The following is a 19,874-nucleotide window of genomic DNA, read 5'->3' on the forward strand; positions in this document are numbered from 1 at the left end:
GGTTGAACGACGAGGCCAGACAATCTCCCAGGCCGCGGTACAGCGCGGGGTGCAGGGTGAGGGTGTGGGGTGCTGGGGCGGGGGCCACGGGGCAGGCAGCTTGGCAGCGGAAACCAGGGCCCTCTTAGGGAGACGAGTGGCGCTTCAGTCCCACCGGTGTGTCCACCCCCACCCCCTCATGCCAGGACAGGCCCTGCAGGCCCCGCACCCAGACACGCCGCCCGCCCGACGCCGGCGCCCGAGGCCACCGCAGAGGGCTGCTGCCCGGCTGTGCACGGACCTCGCCAGCCCCGCCCGAACGGCTAGTTCTCACGTGGCCGTGCCCACAAAGGACAGTGGGGTGGCCGCACAGCTACCGTCCAGGTCAGGCTGGTGAAGGGCACGAGAAGGGGAGCCCCGGCGGGGCGCCAGAGCTGGGGTGAAGGGCGGCGCCGCCAGCTAGTTAGCCCGGCGGGATGGCCGATGGCGAGGACTGACCGGGCCGTGCTCCTGAGTGGTCGCCCGACAGCAGAGGACGACCGCAGCCGCGCATCTGGAAGACCAGTCCCCTGCGGGCCCTCCCCGAGCCCCCACCCCGCAGCAGCCCCCAGGCATCGGCCCAGCTCCGCGCACCTGGTCCTGCCTACTAAGCACGACGCACTGGCCAGCCCAGAGCTGACGTCTGAGCCCAGGAGAGGGACGGCCCCAGCCTCCGGGCGGACAGCGTGGCCAGCCCCACCTCTCTCCGTTACGGTGGAAACGCAGGCCTCGGCGACAGCGGCCTGCAGGTCAACGGTGCTGTCAGTGCGGGGAATGGTGGGACACGTGGGGCGGTGACGCCCGCACGGCGGGGGACGAGGGGGTGGGGGCCGTGGGCGAGGGTCTCCACGGGAGGCACAGGAAGTGCTCTGTCTGGAGGCGGGAGGGTCTGGGGGGCCCGGGAGCCCCTCCCCTGCAGGCCGGGAGGCGGGGCGGGATGGGGGCTGCTCATGGAACTCCTCCCGGGGTCTCCTGGCCTCTGCGGACATAAAAGAGAAACTCGGCGTTCCTTGCAGGGCTTGGCCATCAGTGACCGGCCTCTCGTGTCCCCGGCGCCTTTTTTAACCACCACATAATCAAGTTCTGGACCAAGGTCAATTATTGGTGACCGGGAGGAAGCGCAGGGCAAGTTCTTCGCACCTTCCTTGGAGATGCCGATTCCTGGCTCTCAAGTCCCGGGACACGGACGCCCCCAGGGCTCCCAGCACTGCCCCCGAGAGCAAGGACGCCCAGCAGGGAGCCGGCGCCCAAGAGCCAACGGCCGGGACCTGCGGGTGGGCAGCCTCCGCGCCTGGGGAGTGGCCAGAGCAGGGCCCTTGGAGCACCGGGGCGGGCGGCCCGGGCCTGGGCGCAGCGCGGTGCGGGGGGGGGGCACACGGGGCAGGCGGACACGGCTGGTGTGCACAGACGCAGGCTCTATTTTTCTAAATCATTTCTTTTGTTTTAATACGCCTTAAAGTGCAACGCTGCTTAATATCTTAGCACAGCCACAGTGTGGAACAGAAGCAGTCTTAAGTCAGGAGCGACAAACCCGAGAAAACCTCGACAATTTGGCTTCCATATCTCTGAATTGGTATTTCAATGACAGATGTTTGTTGCGGCAAAAACCTCTGTCAGAACAAAATTAGGTGATCTATCATTTTAAGATATGGTCTTCATATACTGTTTACTCGGAGATATCACTTGCCTCAAGCCAATTTTGACCAAGAACATTTTGTGATATGGAAGTGATTTGTATATCATCATTTTTGTGATAAATGTAGCTCTTGAACACAAAATAACCCGCCGTTCCACAGTATTACAGTTAAAACTCCTACCCCAGTAAATCTGCACTAGTGCTTTTATTACTGCTAAGATACTGGGCCTCCACTACAGCCGCCTTTATTTCCCGGGGATCAGTCTGCCTCTCGCCTGCCTGGACGGGGTGTGGGATTTCTAGTCCACTTTGGGGGCACCCTAGCCCCCACATCTTTCCGCAGCCTCCAGCTCAGGGGCACAGTGCTTCCCCGGGGAGCTCCCAAGAACTGGGGGTGCTTGGTGGCACCTGCCAAGCTGCTGGCAGGCCCGCGTCCCCGCTCAAAGTCACCAGCTGCCAGAGCGCCTCCCTCGGGCTGCGGTGGGGGGTGGGTGCGCTGGGGCCAGTCACTCTCCGGGGCAGGTGGCTACACCCGGCCTTGGAGCGGGTAGGAAGGGCAGAGCTGACGTCTGCCGAGATGGGGTGCAAGGGAGGGCGGGCCCGCCGTCAGAGGGTCTGGAGCTCGAGAGAAGTCCTGTTGCCGCACGAGCCGGGGCTGTGACACGCAGAAGCAGGGCACACATCCGTGCCACTCTCAGGCGGCCCTCTGGGCACGGCCCACCACCACTCAGCCTGCCGCTGTCAGCAGCCCCCAAACACAGAGCCTGCCCACACCCACGATTCCGCACTGGGGCCCACAAACGCAGGCACTATTCCTGGGTGACATGTGGGCCCCAGAGCTCTGTGAAGAGCATCAGGTCTCAGGGAGAAAGCACTGGCCTCCACCTCCCAGCAGCCCTTCGGAGGACGCACCTGACCTCCCTCAGGGACAGGGGAGATGGCCGTGAAGCCACGGGCCACCAGCGGGGGCCTTGCAGGCCCAGGCGCCTCTGAGGAACTGTGAGGGACAACTGAGCAGAATTAGAGCCGTGCCAGGCCTGGCGCTGCAGCCACATGTGGTGCCTGCAAGCCCAGCGCCACAACCCGGGACAGGGCTCTGGTGAGCGTCCCTGGGGAGGGCACTCAGGCCACCACGACATGCTGGCGGACTGACCGCGTGGGAGGGGCTCCCCTTTGCTGCGCTGTGTGCTTGCCGAGATAAACACGGCTGTGTGCACAGTCTAGCCACGTCCTCGGGTCCTCCTGGGGATTCAGTTAATGCAGGTGTCTTGGGGGTCCCCAGTGCAGAGCTGCAGCACAGGGGGTCCCAGGAGAGGTGGTGACAGGCCGTCCCGCCAAGGGACAGGCACACGGCAGCGTGGGCTGAGCCCAGTCCCAGGGGCCCGGCGGCATCTGACCCCAGCCTGGGCACGCACGGTCAGGGACGAGGCCACACCCGAGATCAGAAACCGCAGCTGGGCACGGCACCAAATGCAACACCTGCCGGTGCTCCGGGCATCTTTCAGCAGCTGGACGTGGGCATTGAGATGTGGGCACAGCTCTCCTGTCTGCAAGGTGTCTCCTGGCTGGTTCCTGCGCCAGGCCGCCCTCTCCTGACACGCCCCGCCCAGGTGACCAGTGGTGCTGCGCGGCTGAGGGTCAGCGAGGCAGCAGCCTGTGCTCGCCTGTGCCTGCCTCTGTCTGCCAGGATCTCCCGGCACCCCGGAGTCTCCCCGCCCCACCGATGGAGCCGCGGCGGGGACACCATGTGCGGCTCCAAGGGTGTCGCCTCGGTTTTCCGGGATGTGCTTTCCCCTGGCGGGCTGGGCAGCCCTGCCCGAGGAGGCAGCGCAGGAGGACCCTCCACCCCTGTGCGGGAGGAGGGCCCGAGGGCAGAGGCTGCGAGGGCAGGGTGCTGGGGGGCCACCTGAACCCCGTCCTGCTGCTCTGACCACAGGAGACGGAGCAACGCTGGCAGAAGGGTTTCTGGAGAGCAGGGCGACAGGAAGCGGCTCCCCGAGCAGCGCAGCAGGATGGGGGCCAAGGCCCTGACCCGCGGCCGGCTGAGGCTGCCCCGCACTTGCCTCCGGCCTTTCTCCAACAGACAGCGACGGGCGCAGCCAGAGCAACCACGGGCGAGGGTTCGACCTCCCGCCGGACACGCGGGGCACACAGCAGGGCCCGCCTGGTGACTGGGCACCAGAAGCACAGGAACGTTCATCCCAGCACACACGGATGGCGCATCCTGATGCTGCCTCTGCCAGGCCTGGAGGAGCCAGCAGGGCTGTGGGTCTGCCAGTCACGTCCAGGGCAATTTCAAGGTTCAGTATATTAATTGCAGGGCAGCCCTCCGAGCATCAGCCACCCACGACCCGCAGGATGTCCCTCATCGACCGGCAGGACCAAGGGCGGCCCTCGGGGGGAAGGAGGGTGGAGAGTAGAGCGAGACGGCGGATGTGCGGTGCCCACTTCTGCCCACCGACAAGGATGCTGCCGCCAACCAACATGTGCTAAGCGAGCTTCTGTGACGGACACGCCGCCCGCAGACACGCCGGCCAGGAGCCCCCAGAGTGAGTGGTGCAGGGGACAGGGAGCCCGGACCACATGCTGATCCGGGGAGTCATGACCTCCAGGGGTGCCACAGACCCGGTCTCCGGATACCCCAGCTCCGGGGACCCCCAGGCACCCCCTCTTCCTGAGCACACAGGGAATGCGGCAGAGAGCACGTCCACACCAAGTGCCTGGCCGCGCACAGGGGACACTGAGGCTGCAGAAGGGTAACTGGGGACCCTACACCCGAGGCTGCAGAGGGGTGACTGAGGACCCTACCCCGGAGACAGCCCTCAGAGGCCCTCGTGCCCTCTCCTCCCCAAGTGCTCAGATGGGCGCCGCCCGCACAGCCCATTCAAGGCGGCCTGGCCTGGGAGTGGCGAGTCAGGGCTGGCTGAGCCTGTCTCCGGACCCCATCCAGCGTCGCCCCCAAAGCCCCGTCATTCAGGCAGCTCCGGAGCGGCCGAGGGCCCGTGTGGGGAGCTGCCTCCCGTTGGGCGCCGGGACAGTGCCTCTGGGCAGCAACCTCACGTCTGCCCACCTAGTGGCATCTCCCAGCAAGTCCCATCTTGTGATAAGGGGCCGAGGGCACCCATCGAATGCCAGGAAAGCAACACCAGAGGGGTAGTGGAGCAGGACGGCGTGTGTGAGCCCCAGCAGGCCTTGGAGGGTCCCTTGGGCCACCTCGAGACGGGGGACACTACGTCATAAGCTAGGAGGTCAGGGGGCGATGCCGATGCAGCGAGTGCAGGGGCTGGTCGTGACAGGTATATAGTTTTTTACAGCAAGGCTTGCTCCGGCAGCAAAGACTGTGCTCGCCGTGTCCGTGCAGCCCGCAGGCGCCGTGGTGGTGCCAGCGCACCCTCATCTGCACGCTCAGCTGTGCGAGCGCACCCTCTCGTCGCGGGGTCCCTATGACACAGCTCGTTACGAGGTGCCTGACTCTTAGGCAACTGCTAGCTGACTGCGGAGCCGGCGCCGTGGCTAATGAAGTGTCCAGCCTCAACAAGCCACGCGCGGTCCTGGCGCCACGTTCCTAATGGAGGACGCTTTTAATCATAAGCAAATGTAATCATTTATGTTAAGCAACCCATGGACCTGGGCAATGTAGCACAAACAGCCATTAAGCAAAAATTATGGCAACAGGAGACGACTGAGCGTTGCCGACACCGCGCTCTGTGCTGTCAGGAGCCCCGGAGAGCCGCCGCCACAGGGCCCGCCGCCCGCCTACAACCCGGGCTTTCCAGGAGGGGGTCCTCGCTGGCCACCCGCCACCGTGAGGGCACAGACAAGGGGCCACCGGTGCCCCCCTAGGACAGGGAGGGACACCTGGGGACATGCTGACGTCTTTGGAGCCTCCACCCCTGACCTGCAGAAGCAGCGGGACGGCACGGGAGCGGCCCCTCTGTGGAGTCCACGGAGCATAACAGGCCCGTCCCCACCTGCTCACTGCTGTCCCATCCGCTCACACCGAGGCTGCCAGGGCACCGACAGGTTGGCCCCCAGGCGCCCCACGCTCCACCTCAGGCTCCTGCAGCCACGTGGGAAGGAGGAACTTAGTGAGGGAAGCTGAGGTGTCCAGCTGCGGGCTGCTGAGAGCCCCTCTTGGGTCTTCAAATCATAAAGGCTGCAGTGGACAGGCGGAAGGACCCCCTCCCTGGCCACCTCCCTCCTGCAGCTGCAGGACAGGGACCAGCCACCTTCGCCCTCCTCGGACACAGTGCGGCTTGTGGGAAAGAGGCTTTCTGTGTCCGTATGAAACCAATTCCCAGCTGCCCCAAGATCTTTGAGAAGAAATACTGAGAACTCCAGGTTAGCGTCTTACTTAGTGACTTTCAGGGAAATCCCGCGGCAGCAGCAACAAAGGGGCTGCAGGAGCTGCACTGTGGCTCCAACAATATTGTGCTTTAATGGCCGAATGAAAATAATCTGTCAACAGGCCACAATAAAAGATGTTCAGCTGATGAATGCGTCCCCTGTTCACTGCTTAATAATTTATGTATTTGTGTTGAACTTTAACACCAAGTGGGCAGGACACATAAAACACCCGGGGACCTTCGTGTGCGACATCTGAGTTCTGCGTACACAGTAGGTGCTTTGTCGCGGCAGGAGCACGGCAGCAGTCAGAAAGCAGGCCGTGGCTTCTGGGTGGGTTTCTGTATTTTATTTAATTGATTTTCTTGCAGAATAGGATCAAAAGGTGTCAACAGAGTCCAAAGAGGCCGAGGGACGCGTCTCTGTGGGGCAGGGTCCTGTCCTAGACTCCCGGCCACACGGTAACAGGTGCTTTTCCTTTTATGAAACCGTCAAGCACATTTCATAGGGTTTTCTAATTCTCCGCACATCTTCTAATTGCAAGGACACACTCCTTCGGTGACCTCATCGTGGATTCAAACGGCCCATGTTTCCCCGCACAGCCGTGTGCATCAGGGCCTGACACCGGCGCTGCCGGGCTCCCGCGCTGGGCAGGCGCCCGCGCGCCCATCAGGGTGATTAATGAAGGCACCTTTTTCACAGAATGTCAGGCTCTGCCTTTTTAACAACTGACCTTTCATAGAATACTACTGAACTCATAATTCCACTTTTGTTCAGTTTCTTATTAGTGGAGTTAAAATTAATACTGAGGGGAATGATGGCCGAGGTGACGCACAGTAAATCTCGGAGCACATCGGCCGCCGGGAGCCTCGCCCAGGAGCCGCCGCGGCCAGCACGGCCCTGCCCGCGGCCTGCGCCTCGCACGGGACGGATGCAGGGCGGCTCAGACCTCTTCTGAGCACAAAGATGTGTATTTTGAGAAAGACTTTGAAAGTTTGTAGCTTTTTTAAAGGACCTAATAAAATTGCTAATTTCAATCATAAATTTAACAGAATTTACTCTGACTCAGTTTTCTGACGCATTCTCGACGCCGGAGATGATGAATCGCAGAACACACTCCGCAGCCACATCCATCTCCTGGAAGTGGCAATTTAATAACCCATCAAGGTAACACAATGCGCCAAGCCACCTGCCTTACATGGGGTCACATGAGGAAAAATGAGCTCCCGGTACCCGGGACTCTCCCTCAAAGAGCGGGAGCAGCCCGCGTGGCGGATGGGCCGCTCCTAATTATCACCGGGAGAAGCAAATTACTTAAGGACTCAATTCTTGCACCACGCCAGCCATTCCCATCCTCAGACCTACCTAATTTCTAGAAATCCCTGAGGGGCCCAAACTAGTTTTAGCTTCAAAGAGCTGATGGGATCCCAGAGCTGAGTAAGGAGGCCAGAGTACATTCAATTATTCATTCTTATTAAATATTTGAGAGCGTCGTTCTGAATAAATACTGGCCTGTGGTACACAGGTGAGCGCGTAGCTTAAGTCAACAGGCCGTCCGCTCTGACCGCCTCGTCACCCGCGAAGGCACTCCGGACGGGTCACCGGGTGGGCAGGCCAGGCCCGAGGGTGGCCCCGCTCAGAAGCAGGCACCAGCCCGGCCGCACGAGCTGACCGCGGGCCCCACACTGTGGAGCCGAGGCCACGCGCCAGGCAAGGCGGCGGCCCCAGCAGAGGGAGGGGACCGGCAGAGCGGCCCAAGGAGCACTTGCCGAAGCCGGGAAGGCAGGTGGGCTCAGGCGCAGGACAGAGGGGGCGCACGCATCCCCAATTAACACGGAATATTTTTAAATACCTACATTAAAATCCACAGGCTTCTGCATAATCTTTATCATTTAAGACACCAATTACCTAATTATTTAGCACTTACTGAACTTGTATGTGGTTCTCAAGGAGACAGGAGAGAGCGGCGTGAGCTGCGACTTATTTGTGCCGTGAAGGAAAGAGCCGGCAGCACAGACACCGGCCATGTGTCATGGTTAGCATCTGACCACGGGGTCAGCACTGACCCCAGGCATTGGGCCCGAACAGGTGGGCCCTTGGCACAGACTGGGAGGCCTGTGCAGCTCAGCCAGGAAGCCGGAGGCAAGACGCCGCAGGAGAGGAGTGGACATGGCCGCTGCCGAGTTCTCCAGGGGCCGCTTCCTGGGGCGACATCCTGGGGGAGGCAGGGACCGCCACTGTCACTGCAAGTGGGCGATGAGGACTCGGGCAGACATGCATGGAAGGCCCCAGGGCAGCAGAGTGTGCACCGCCTCCTCAGGAGTCTCTCCATGTCTGCGGCCCAAGGGCAAGCTGACCGCACGGTGCAAGCTGACCGCACGGTACGGAGGCCCAGGAAGGCTTTGTGAGAGGCGAACACGGCCCGATGGCACAGGCGCTGCTCCCGGCCATGCTGGGTTCGGCTTTGGACGGACGCCTTCCCCCGAGCCAGCACTCCCGCTGCTGTGGACCACGCTCACCGCCACACGTGCCCACAGCACGACACAGCACCGCATGTGGGGTACGTGGGAGCCACTGCCCTGCCTCAGATTTGCTGCTCTACGAGTGGTCGTGAACACTGTTGTTAGGGGCCTTGCAGAGCGCATTTCTACTGCGTAAAGCCAGTTTAATTGTCTTCCCACAGCTCGTGCCTGAAGCCCGGTCCTGACCAAGAGAAGCTGGTGGTCAAGATGCTGAGGGACCGGCTGCTCCCCAGGCCTTGCTCTGCAGCCTGCAGGCCCCACCTCAACTCCTGCTCCATGGCCTCACGGCCGGCTGCCCAGGCTCCTGGAACAACGCGTCACACGGCTGCATCCAAAGCAGAGGCGGCTTCCAATACCGCCCCCCCCCCCCGCCCCCTCCCCGGAGCCAGCAGGCGGCAGCTCCCCAGGGCCTGGCCTGGGGGCTCAGAGAAGGGGGACACGCAGAGCTGCCGCCCGCCCCAGAGAACTGGCCACCCGCTCCCAGCCCCGCAGCTCCCTGAGGACAGCTCCTGCCACCCCAGGCCCCACACCGACACAGAAAGGGTCAACAGAGCCAGGTCAACAGGCCTCTCCCTTTAATTCACGTCTTTGAATTTATCCGCCGGAAGCGCAGTGTGGCCTGCAGGCTCCTGCCCGTAGCGGCCGGGACACAGTCCTCCGCCGGGGCCGGCGCGGGGCTGCTGGACGTGGCGGGCTCCGGGGGAGGCCGGCCCGACCCGTCGTCCACTCATCAGGGAGCCGCCTCGCCGCAGCGAGCAAACGCAGCGTGTAAATCTGCCTTTGCGGAAATGACACATTTATCTCAATTCACTTGAACGTGATGCATTATTACTAATATTAGTAATTTTAGCTCTAGAAATTGTGCCAGCCTCCCAAAGAAAAAGTCCTTGACCCAAAATATCAGAGGATATTAAACTGAGAAATGATCTACTGATGCAAATCATTAAATCTGAGCGCGTCTGCTGGGGAGCCCGCGCGGAGGAAGGGGCCGGGCCGTCCTGGCGGAGCCGGGCTCCATGTCATTAATTCCCCACTTTCCCTCATTAACAAGTAAAATGTTTTCACTGCTTGAAAAGTTTTAATAAATAGAAAAAAGCGGAGCAGCTGACATAGTTTTTAATGTAATATAGAAGGGCTTTTAATATTTTTACATACATTAACGGAAAGCCAGGACGACGCTCAGAGGTTCCACGTGTGGGACCCGGGGAGCCCTTGGGGGGCTCGAGCGGCGCCGGCCGGGCCAGGAGCAAGGGCAGGAGCCCAGCACGCCCAGACGGCCGCAGCTAACGGAGCGTGCCCGCGGCCCACAGCACCCCGACCCCGACCAAGGCTCAGAGAAGGCCCTGCCTTGCGCCGTGGCCGGGTGCACATGGCCTCGCGCCGGCCCGGAAGGTGGCCGCCTCGGGGCAGCTGTAGCCAGTGGGCAGCAGGCCAGGGGGCCCACCTGGCCGGGCACCCAAGTGGCAGGGGGGCGCTGGGCTCTGGCTCCGGGGTGCGGCCTGCTCGCCGCCCAGAGCCCACGCGTGGTCTGCAGGCCCCATCTCCGGCACTGACGGAGCTTCTGTAGCTGCTTCCTGCTGAGTTTTGGGCGGCGGGCTGGCCCCACCCAGCGTACAGCAATCTAGGGACAGCGGGGTGGGCAGTGAGAGGGAAGATGGCCGCATGGAGGGCTTCCAGACCCGCGACCCCGCTCGATACGGTGCCGGGAAGCTGCTTCTGCCAGCCTGCGAGGGGCGACACCAAGCAGGCCGCAACTGGAGCGCTATTCTAACAAGAGGCGGCCTCCCTTGGGCTTCTGGCTTGAGGGGCACTGGGACTTCCTGGGAAGACATGAAGCCCCTTTACCTGCCTCCTGGGGTCGCAGGCCCCGGACTTCTGGGGAGCCACAGCCAGGGTGGGGGAGGGGGAGGGGCGGGAAGGCAAGAGCGAGCCCACACGTGGCCTTGCAGGGAGCAGGGTGGGGGCTGTGGGGCGCCCGGCTCAGGCCGGCTACGCCGGGGAGGACGACGGTGCACCCGGAGGGCAGTCAGGGCAGCGGGGCAGGCGCAGGAAGGGGCCCAGGCTCATCAGGAAGGTGCTCTCTTTGCCCCTCTCAGGGCCCCCGAGGCTCGTGCACAGACAGTAGATGGGGAGCCCGTCTCACTTCTGGGCCCCTTCAGGAAAGGAGGCGTCTCCTGCGTTCCCTTCGTGGCCTGGGCGGTTTGGGTCACTGTCTAACCCAGGGGTTGCGCCCTGAGAGCAGTGGGGCCCCACAACCTTGAGCTCAGGGCCGACAGAGACCAGCACCAAGGTGGCTCTGGGCAGCTGCACTGCTCTTCGGGGAGCAGGGGTGGAGTGCCAGGTGCATGCCCAGGCCACCTGTTGCCCTCTGGCCTGATGGTGACCACTGACAGTGCCCAGCCACGTGCCAGCCTGGCCCTGCGCCCGGCTGGGTCCCCAGCCCCACGGGGCCCTCTGGCCACCGGCCCGGCAGGGGCAGCGTCAACTCCCGTCCTGAGCAGAGCCAGCCAGCAACAGAGGGCGGCTCCATCACCCCCAGGGTGCCGGCTCCAAACACTATTCTCCCGAGAGCTGTGCTCACCTAGAACAGCCCCAGGCACGTCGCAGGGGACCAGGCCCAGTCACACAGTCCCCGCCTCGAGCAGTGGTCCAGGCCACCAGGGCCGTGTCTTTCCCGGCGACCAGAAAGCAGACACCGCTGTTTGGGGGAGACTGGAGTGGCTGCACTTGCAATAATTTAGATGGACAATTCCTTTTCCCCTAGTTGATACAGGTTCTTGGTGGGAAGAACATTAAGGAGGCAGAACAGAAACGTCTACAACACGCCCGTAACGTATGTGAGTGCCTCGCGCGGCAGCTGCACCCGCAAACCCCACGCATGGGCGTTTCTGAGAAATGAGCAGGCGCGGCGTGCCCCGCAGCCTGGCTTCCCTGCGGCACCAGCTCCGTCCTGACAAGTTTTTCTTCCTCATGCCACCCCCAGCAGTTTGTGTTCCATCCTGAGCTTGCCGGCCCCAGGCCGTGGTGCCAGGCCAGGCGACCCTATGACTGCATGGGGGGGGTGGGTGCCCCAAACGCAGCAGCTGCTTCCACTGAGAAGCCATGTGGCCACCCAGCGGGGTACCTGGCCCCTTCCTGCGCCATCGCCCATGTGGGCTCCCCAGGGATACCCCAGAAGGCCCCGCTGTGGGTCTGCAGAGGCGCGGGGACCAGGTCAGGGAACGTGGCTTCCACAGGAACAATCCCAGCAAGACAAGGAGCCCCCGCGCCGTCACCCCACGAACAGTGCCCGAGTGCGCGGGGGCAGCCGGGCAAGCTCCCCCAGGGGCTGGGCGTCTGCAGGTGTGGAGTCTGCCCGCGAGGCAGATGGGGCTGGGGTGTCTCACACGTCAGACACGGGTTCTTAGAGAACATGCAGAAACAGAGGCGGCCCAGTCAGAGGGGGTGCACAGCCCCAAGCCATCCACATGGAGGGTGGACACAGCAGGCTGTGTGGGGGAAGCCTCCTGCCTCCCGCCATGCGGCAGCACCAGCTCGGGCGCCGCCCCAGCACCAGCACAGGGCCCCAGGACGGCCCCAGCCTCCCCGCCTCGTCCCACCGCCACCGAGCGCCATCAGGAGCCGTGGTCCAGCTCCAAGCCTGGCGCCCACGCGCCCTAGAGCCAAGCAGTCGGAACCCCACACCCCAAGCCGGGACGCCGCGGGCAGACTGGAGCAGCTGCCCCCTGCCAGCCCCAGCCCCCAGGATCGTCCACCAGCCCAGCACTCACGTTCTCCTCAGGCCATCTCTCCTGGCTCCCGTGCCCAGCCTGGGCAGGAGCCACCTGCTCGGACCGCTGAGCACGTCAGGCTCACTTCCAGGGTTCCCAGATGCCAAGACCGACAGGTGCTACCCCCAAAGGTGACACCCCAATGCCCCTCCCAGCTGCTAAACAAAAGGGCAAACCCAGACAGGCACATGCAGAGGCCCAAGAGGCCCGCGGTGCGTGGCCCGGCGTCGGAGCAGAGCAGCAGGAGGTGAGGGGCGACGGGAGGGGCCCGGCTGGCTGGGGCACCTTCACAGGGCCAGGCTGTGAGGGTCACAACGTGATGTTTGCCCCAATTTTTAAAAACTGATGGAGTCTTCACAGACTCTTTTTTACCCAACGTCCCTCCCCAGGTGAGCCAGACATGAAACAGACACCGCCTGCCCCCAGTTCCCTCTGCTCCTCACACCAGAACCCCCAGCTGGGACCAGCCAGGGCCCCTGCGGCCTTCCCAGGAGGGTCAGCGACGTGCTGGAGAGGGCCCCGCGCCCCAGGGGCCACTCCCAGGCCAGCCCGGCCCACGCCACCGTGGAGCAGCAGGACACGCTGGCTGCGTCCAAGGCTGGCAGCTGGCGGCCGTCCGCAGCGCAGGCGGAGCCGGGCCTGCTCGGGGCGGGACGGGGCCTCGGCTCCGCCTCACCTTCACAAGGGCCTCGGGCTGCCGTGGGCATTAGCGAGGCATCTCACAGTTGGGGCTTGTTTTTTCAAACTCACTTTCTCTCTTTATTTTATTTATTTGTTTTTTGTGGGCCCCTCGCCGGCGGCCGGGGAACGAACAACGAACCGGTGCTGCAGAGGCTGCGGGCAGACTCGCAGCCCAGCGCTCAACCGCTGCGCCACCAGGGAGGCCCCTCACTTTCTCTCTTTAAACCAAAGAAAATTCAATGAATAATCTGGTTTACTGTGCAGTGAAACACCCTAGAGACGCGGCACTGTGCCCACAGGGGACTCGGGCGCTCCCAGCAGCCAGTTCGCAGAGGGGCGGATTCGCGCAGTTCAGGGCTTCGCTTATTTTTGGGCCTTAAAAAAAGACCATCCATTGTGACACGCGGCGCTACAGGGAAAATCCCGCGGAGGAAGTGGAAACGGATATTTATTACGGCTCCGGCGCTCATTATGGCCGCCTCTGACAGGGGTCCATTAAAATCAATTTTTATGTTTCTTATGTATTTTCTTTATCTAATGTCCTTGGCGTGGTGTTTATTAGCCGGTTAAGACAAACACCGAGTGCAGAAGTGGGTGTTTTTTTCTTCTGTCAGAAATAACGAGAACTGCAATCCCGACTCAGCGCGGAAGCGCGTCGGGAGCAGACACCCAGGAGGGCTTCCAGCACGAGCATCCAGACAAATACAGGGGCGTGTGTTCAGAGCTGTGCACCCCCTTAGAAATGGCAGGACCTTGGCATCCTGTCAGAAAAGGGGTCCCACCTTCCCTCAGCTGCACACCCAGTCTGACACATGGGGGGCCCTGATCACTTTACTCCAGAACATTCCCTGGGCCCCACCCCGGTCGAGCACGGACGGCGGGCTGTGCAGGGATCGCCCCTCTGCCTGCGCCCGACTCCAGGCGCGGCCACCCAGGGGCTGGACACAAGGCTGGAGCGCCTGCGGGGTCCCCATCACCACACAGCACTCACCCTGTTCCCAGGCGCTTCCTGCCGAGCAGCCTGATCCCGTGCAGACCCCGCTCGCACCCCGAGAGCTCCATCTTCCCCAGAGGGCTGTCCACTATCTTGTAGGTCAGCGCACAGGACTTGTCCATCTTCCCAAGCACCTAAAAGGAAACCATTTTAAATGCAGGTTAAGGAGGCGCTGGCTCTTGGGACGGCATCTTCCAGCCTCCGCCCCATTTCCAGGATGTGGCGACGCAGCTCCTTTGAAGCCTGGGCTGCCATCATGGGGACGGCGCTCCCCAACTGGGCGCCTGGGGCTGGGGAGAGGCCCTCCAACTGCCGCGCACCCGCACCCGCTTCACTAGGGCGACCGCCAGGACGAGTGAAGACAGCACTCGGCACCTTGGGAGACGCTCCTGTAAACCCCGACGCCGAGGCATGTTAGGGGCGTGGAGCAAGAGGAACCTGGGCCGGCGCCAGCGCTGGTGGGTGAAGCCACTGTAGGGGCAAGAATGGGACACTGAGCAGGTTTTCTAGGATCCCATGCAGACGGGTAAAGGAGGAGTCAGAGGCCTCAGTGGCTTTTGCAGGCTTTTATTTAGATTTACCAGGCACACGGCAGGCAGGGGTGCTGGGGGGCCGGGGGGCTGGCTGTCCTCCCAGCCCCAGCAAATCCTCACTCTCTCTGGGCTCTCTGGCCTTCTCTCTGCTTCTCTGCTCTTCCGTTCGTTCTGCTGCTTCTCGGCTTCTCTTTCAGCTTCTTCTCAGCTTCTGCTGGTGTCCCCGTGACGCCGCCCTTACAAGCCCAGTCTCAGCCCAGGTGAATCCCATCTCCCTAGGCCCACACCCTGCTCCAGGTGCCGCCATCAGGCATGTGTTCAGGACCGCAGGGATCCGTCATCTCTCCTCATGGCGGGAGGGCAGAAAAGCCTGACATTTTCTTTACCCTACAGTCCACCCCCTCAGGGTTTTCTGCATGTAGTCCTCATATATACAATTTTCTTAGCAAACATAAACACTGCAGCCATGGCCCACGAAAGCAAATACATCACACTATAACAACAGAATACAACAGAACACAAATAAGTCCAGGCAGGGCCCCAACCTAGTGCAAAAGACAATTATTGGCACCAGCAGATGAGCCACCACATCCGCTGCCGAAGGCACCGCTCACACGAGGGAGGGGAACCACTCACGGCATCTACTGTAACACGCCAGGAGCCGTCGGGCTTCCCGGCCTTCTCTGGCTGTCGTCTCGGCTACAAGCCACACACCGCATCCACCCCCAGGATGCTCTCGCTCTGGGACTGGCGATTCTATTCTGTTGGGGGTCATCGCCCACCCTCAGGGTTTCTGTCTGCGTCGCTCCAGCACTCGGCCTTCACAGCCACCCACGCGACTCGCAGGCCCCTGCACTCAGGCCAGCCCACTGCACCAGCACCTGGGTCGGGGATCCAAACTCTACATGTGGCCTCTCTCGGGTCCCGTCTTCGGCTTGGGCTCCACCCCAAGCCACGTTCCTCACCCATCCCCCAAGGACGGGTTCCACAGCTCCTCACCCTCACTCAAGAACAGGGCGTCCCCCACAGGTGATTTGACGAGACTCACAGGGCTTCAGCATACTCAGGCTGCTTCACAGCCGCTCAGGGCTTCTCAACTTAGCATCAGCACCAGCTTTTGCCTACTTAGTTGGCTTTTCTCCTCCGCCTGGCTGCTGGTCATACACAGGCTGCTTTTGGTCATCAAGGCCCACTGGCCACCCCCAGATTCCAAAAAAAACATAACCTGCCAAGGTCCTCCGCCTTCTGGCGGGATTGTCAGTCCATCAGTCCAAGTCCATTAGGCCTTTCCATCAGCACTAGCGAGCTCCGAATCGCGGTCCTCTCTTCCCCGACGATTCGTGCTGCCTCGGGGGTCGTTGGCTGGTCCTCTCGGGCGTCTCCTTCACGCCAGGTCTTGTCCTGTAGCTCCTGGACCTTGTCCCTCTCCTGTGCCGCCATGATGCCTCCAGCGTCGTTACAGGCAAACAGTCTGTTACTCCTTAGTCCCTCCAGGTCTTCAGAGGGCTCCATGCCCATCTGCGTGGATCATCTTGCCGACTTACCCCAATTGTAAGGGCAGGACTGGACACAGTGCAGGTTTTCTGATCCCATGCAGACGGGTAAAGGAGGAGTCAGTCCTCAGTGGTTTTTGCAGGTTTTTATTGGGATTACCAGGTACACAGCAGGCAGGGGTGCTGGGGGGCTGGGAGGCTGGCAGGCCCCAGCCCCCAGCAAGTCCTCACTCTGTCTGGGCTCTCTGGTGATCTCTGCTTCTCGGCTTCTGTTCATTCTCGGCTCCTGCTGGCGTCCCCGTGACGCCGCCCTTAAAAGCCCAGTCTCAGCCCAGGGGAATCCCATCTACCTAGGCCCACACCCCACTCCAGGTGCCGCCATCAGGCATGTGTTCAGGACCGCAGGGATCCATCATCTATCCTGATGCGGGAGGGCAGAAAAGCCTGACATTTTTCCTTACCCTACAGCCACGCTTGGCCGAGCCCCGGCCGCACTGAGGCCTGCGCGGGAGCTGACCCCGTCCCGCCACGCTGCCACGTCCACAGTGGCTGTCGACACCGCAAGGGCTTCAAGGAGAGGAAAGAGGAGCAAAGCACAGAGCAGAGCCAGTAAGAGGATTCGGGGAAACTGTCACAAAGACTGTCCGACTTGGGGGGCGGCTCCTGCCTGCAGCCCCTCCTCGCCTGCTGCAGACAACACGGGACGCCACTGGAGTGGAGATAGCTGGGGGCCAGCGGCGTCCACGCCCGACCCCCCACAAGGCTGCAGCCCACCCCAGCCCCTGCTTCTTGTCCCAGAGGCACCTCACATGTCCAAACCACATCCCTGCAGGAGCCCGCCGACGCCGAGGCGGCACTCAGGCTAGGGGCGCCCCCGCCCAGCCCTGGCCCCAGAGAAGCCAGGCCTTCCCCAACTGCTCGGCCTCCAACCCCCAACCCCACACCTGTGGGCCGGCAGCGCTGACCTCGGATGTGCCAGTAGGCACAGACGGGCGCGGGGGTCCTGAGCCTTCAGTGGCTTTCAGGCGTGTGATGTTCTCTCTACGCCATTCCTGGCGGGCCAGGCGCGGGCGGGCTCCCGGGCCCCGCGAGTCTTCACTCTCTCCAGGCTCTCGGCGTCTCGCGAGGCCTCCCCTGCCCTCTGCTGCCCATATCTGCCCCGCCTCCGGCTCAGGCGCCGCCCACGCAGGCCCGCACCGCGTCCAGGTGCCCCGCCAGGGTGCGTGGGCCCGCAGGTGCCCATGGTTGATGCTGACTGCAGGTGGGCGGGGGGCCTGGAAACTTGTGTTCACCCTACGTCTTGTGTTCCCTCCTCCCTGGCCGTGGCCTGGGCCGCGCTCAGCACCCGGGAAGCCGGCTCACCCCGTGCCCCTGCACCCAGAGGACGGGGCTCACCCTGCACCCTGGGGCAGCCACACTCCTCCTTGTGCTGGCGGCGAACCTCCCGCGGGCCCAGCCCTCCCCCCACCCATGGGACCCGCAGACCTACAGCCCCTGGTGAGGACTGGCCTGTGAGGGGGCTAGGGGCTGAGGTGAGGCCCATCCCGGCACCCCAGGAGGGAGCTGCAGTCACGGGGTGGCACAGGCCCGCCGGAGGGCTGGCCAGGCTGCCGCATCTCTCTCATGAGGCTCCAACCAACGGGCGACTGGACTTGGGGCATCCCCGGCCCGGATGCAGCAGTGAAGGGCAGCGGCCTGAACAGGAGGCTGGACCTGGAAGGCTGTGTCAGAATCCAAGGATGCCAGCAGGCCGCTCCCGCCCTTCCGGACTGGCCCCGAAAGGACTCGGAGGCTCAGGCTGCCCAGCCCTCAGCGCCCCACACATCCCACACACCCCACACGCAGCGGCCATGGTCTGACCTCACTCCCTGTAAGAACCACTCTGCCGAGGCCACCTCGGGGACCCAACGGGCGGCGTCGAGGATGAGGGCTCTGCTGGTGGGCGTCCCGCTGCACACGCACCTGAGGGTGGGTCTTGCCACCTGAGACGGGCAAGTGTCAGAAACCAGCATCACAGGAATAGACAGAATTTAAAAAAAAAACTAAAATAATTCCTCCAGGACTTAAGCAAGTGGGATGAGTTAGCGCACAAGACAGAAAGCTCAGGAACACATAACCTGCCTCTTATGATTAATTAAATAATAACAATTGCTGAGCGCAAAAGAACCAGTGCTGCTGGTCTGCACGGCCGCTGACACCACAGACACCCCAAGTCCCCGGCACACTGAGAACCAGAGACCTGCGTAAGCAGGGGCTCGGGGTCCAGGCTCAGGGGGTCTGGGCTCTGGGGCCGCAATGAGAAGTGGACACCTAGACTGCCGCGTGGGGTCAGCAGAACGAAGATCCAGCCCCACTTCAGCTCCCCCGACCTGAAGATCCCTGGCACCACCACCCCCAGGACCAGAGCCAGGTCCACCCTGGGGCCCACACAGCACAGACAGAAGCCGTCGTGGCCGAGAGAAGCCCGTGGAGCCGTTTTCCCGTGCCCCAGATCGGTCCCTTGTGCCCCCAAAACAAGGCCCCCACACTCCTGAGGGCGACCCAACCCCCGGGCCCCAGCGATGAAGACCCTAGGATGGTCACCAGTTGTGCCACGACCCCCACTGGGCCCGAGGGCCCCCAGGCTCTCCCCACCCACGGGGAGAGTGTGCAGCCACGTCCTGGAGAAAGGACCCTGCCCACGCAGAGGCCCACTCAGGTGAGGAGGGGGGTGCAGGGCCTGGCAGGGGCCAGGGGCCTCCTGGCTGGGTGTGCAGAGAGCCTGGCAGCAAAGTCCCAGGCTCCACTGGGCCAGCTTTGGGGTCTGTCCTTGAGAAGCCCCAGGCTTAGGACAGGGAGGACGGAACAGGCTGGCTCTGGTGTGGGCCCTGGGGCACCCAGCAGCCGGGAAAGAGGTGGGGAGTCGCCCCCAGGGAGGGTGGCACCTCCCGGGAGAGGAAGGACCAGCACTACACGGGACAATAAACAGGGGCAGCCACAGAGCTCAAGAGCAGGGAAGGGCGCGGGTACCAGCCCGGGGCTGAGGAGGTGGTAACTAGAGGGGGGCAAAGTGACCCACAAAAATCAATGCCGAGCCATTTTTTTGCAGCTTTTCTACAATTCTAAACATTTTACAAATGTTTACTCAAACTAGAAGCACAGACTTCTGCAGTGAACACAAGTGGACAGTTGTGGGGTAAATGAACATTATCAGGCTTTTCTGCCCTCCCGCCATTAGCGTTAATGATGGATCCCTCCTATGGGAGGAGGAGCAGGAGGAGCAGGAGGAGCGGGAGGAGGAGCAGGAGGAGGAGCAGGAGGAGGAGCGGGAGGAGCAGGAGGAGGAGCAGGAGGAGGAGCAGGAGGAGCGGGAGGAGGAGCGGGAGGAGGAGGAGGAGCGGGAGGAGGAGCGGGAGGAGGAGCGGGAGGAGCGGGAGGAGGAGCAGGAGGAGCGGGAGGAGGAGGAGCAGCAGGAGGAGGAGGAGGAGGAGCAGGAGGAGGAGCAGGAGGAGGAGCGGGAGGAGGAGGAGGAGCAGCAGGAGGAAGAGCAGGAGGAGCAGGAGGAGGAGCAGGAGGAGGAGGAGCAGGAGGAGCAGGAGGAGGAGCAGGAGGAGCAGGAGGAGGAGCAGGAGGAGCAGGAGGAGGAGCAGGAGAAGGAGCAGGAGGAGGAGGAGCAGGAGGAGCAGGAGGAGGAGCAGGAGGAGGAGCGGGAGGAGGAGCGGGAGGAGGAGCAGGAGGAGCAGGAGGAGCAGGAGGAGCAGGAGGAGCAGGAGGAGCAGCAGGAGGAGCAGGAGGAGCGGGAGGAGGAGCAGGAGGAGCAGCAGGAGGAGCAGGACAGGCCTGTGCACGCTGCAGGAAGCCACACCTCATCCCCTCGCCCCGGGCAGTGCCGGCTGGACTCACG

At 62.7% G+C, this 19,874-nt stretch overlaps 1 protein-coding gene across 1 annotated transcript in view; it reads right to left on the bottom strand.

Moving 5' to 3' along the window:
* MGMT (O-6-methylguanine-DNA methyltransferase) overlaps positions 1-17,083 on the bottom strand; it is a 117,365-nt gene extending 100,282 nt beyond the window's left edge. Inside the window, exons 1-2 of the mRNA XM_037496906.1 lie at positions 16,957-17,083; positions 13,963-14,099 (exon numbers count right to left, since the gene is read on the bottom strand). Coding sequence (XP_037352803.1) covers positions 13,963-14,087 — 125 coding nt within the window. The 5' untranslated portion in view covers positions 14,088-14,099; positions 16,957-17,083. The remainder of the gene's footprint in view (positions 1-13,962; positions 14,100-16,956) is intronic.
* Between the last annotated feature and the right edge of the window lie 2,791 nt (positions 17,084-19,874).

Source organism: Talpa occidentalis, unplaced genomic scaffold (genome assembly GCF_014898055.3).
Source record: "Talpa occidentalis isolate TD23 unplaced genomic scaffold, MPIMG_talOcc4v2.1 talOcc4.8, whole genome shotgun sequence".
NCBI lineage: Eukaryota > Metazoa > Chordata > Mammalia > Eulipotyphla > Talpidae > Talpa > Talpa occidentalis.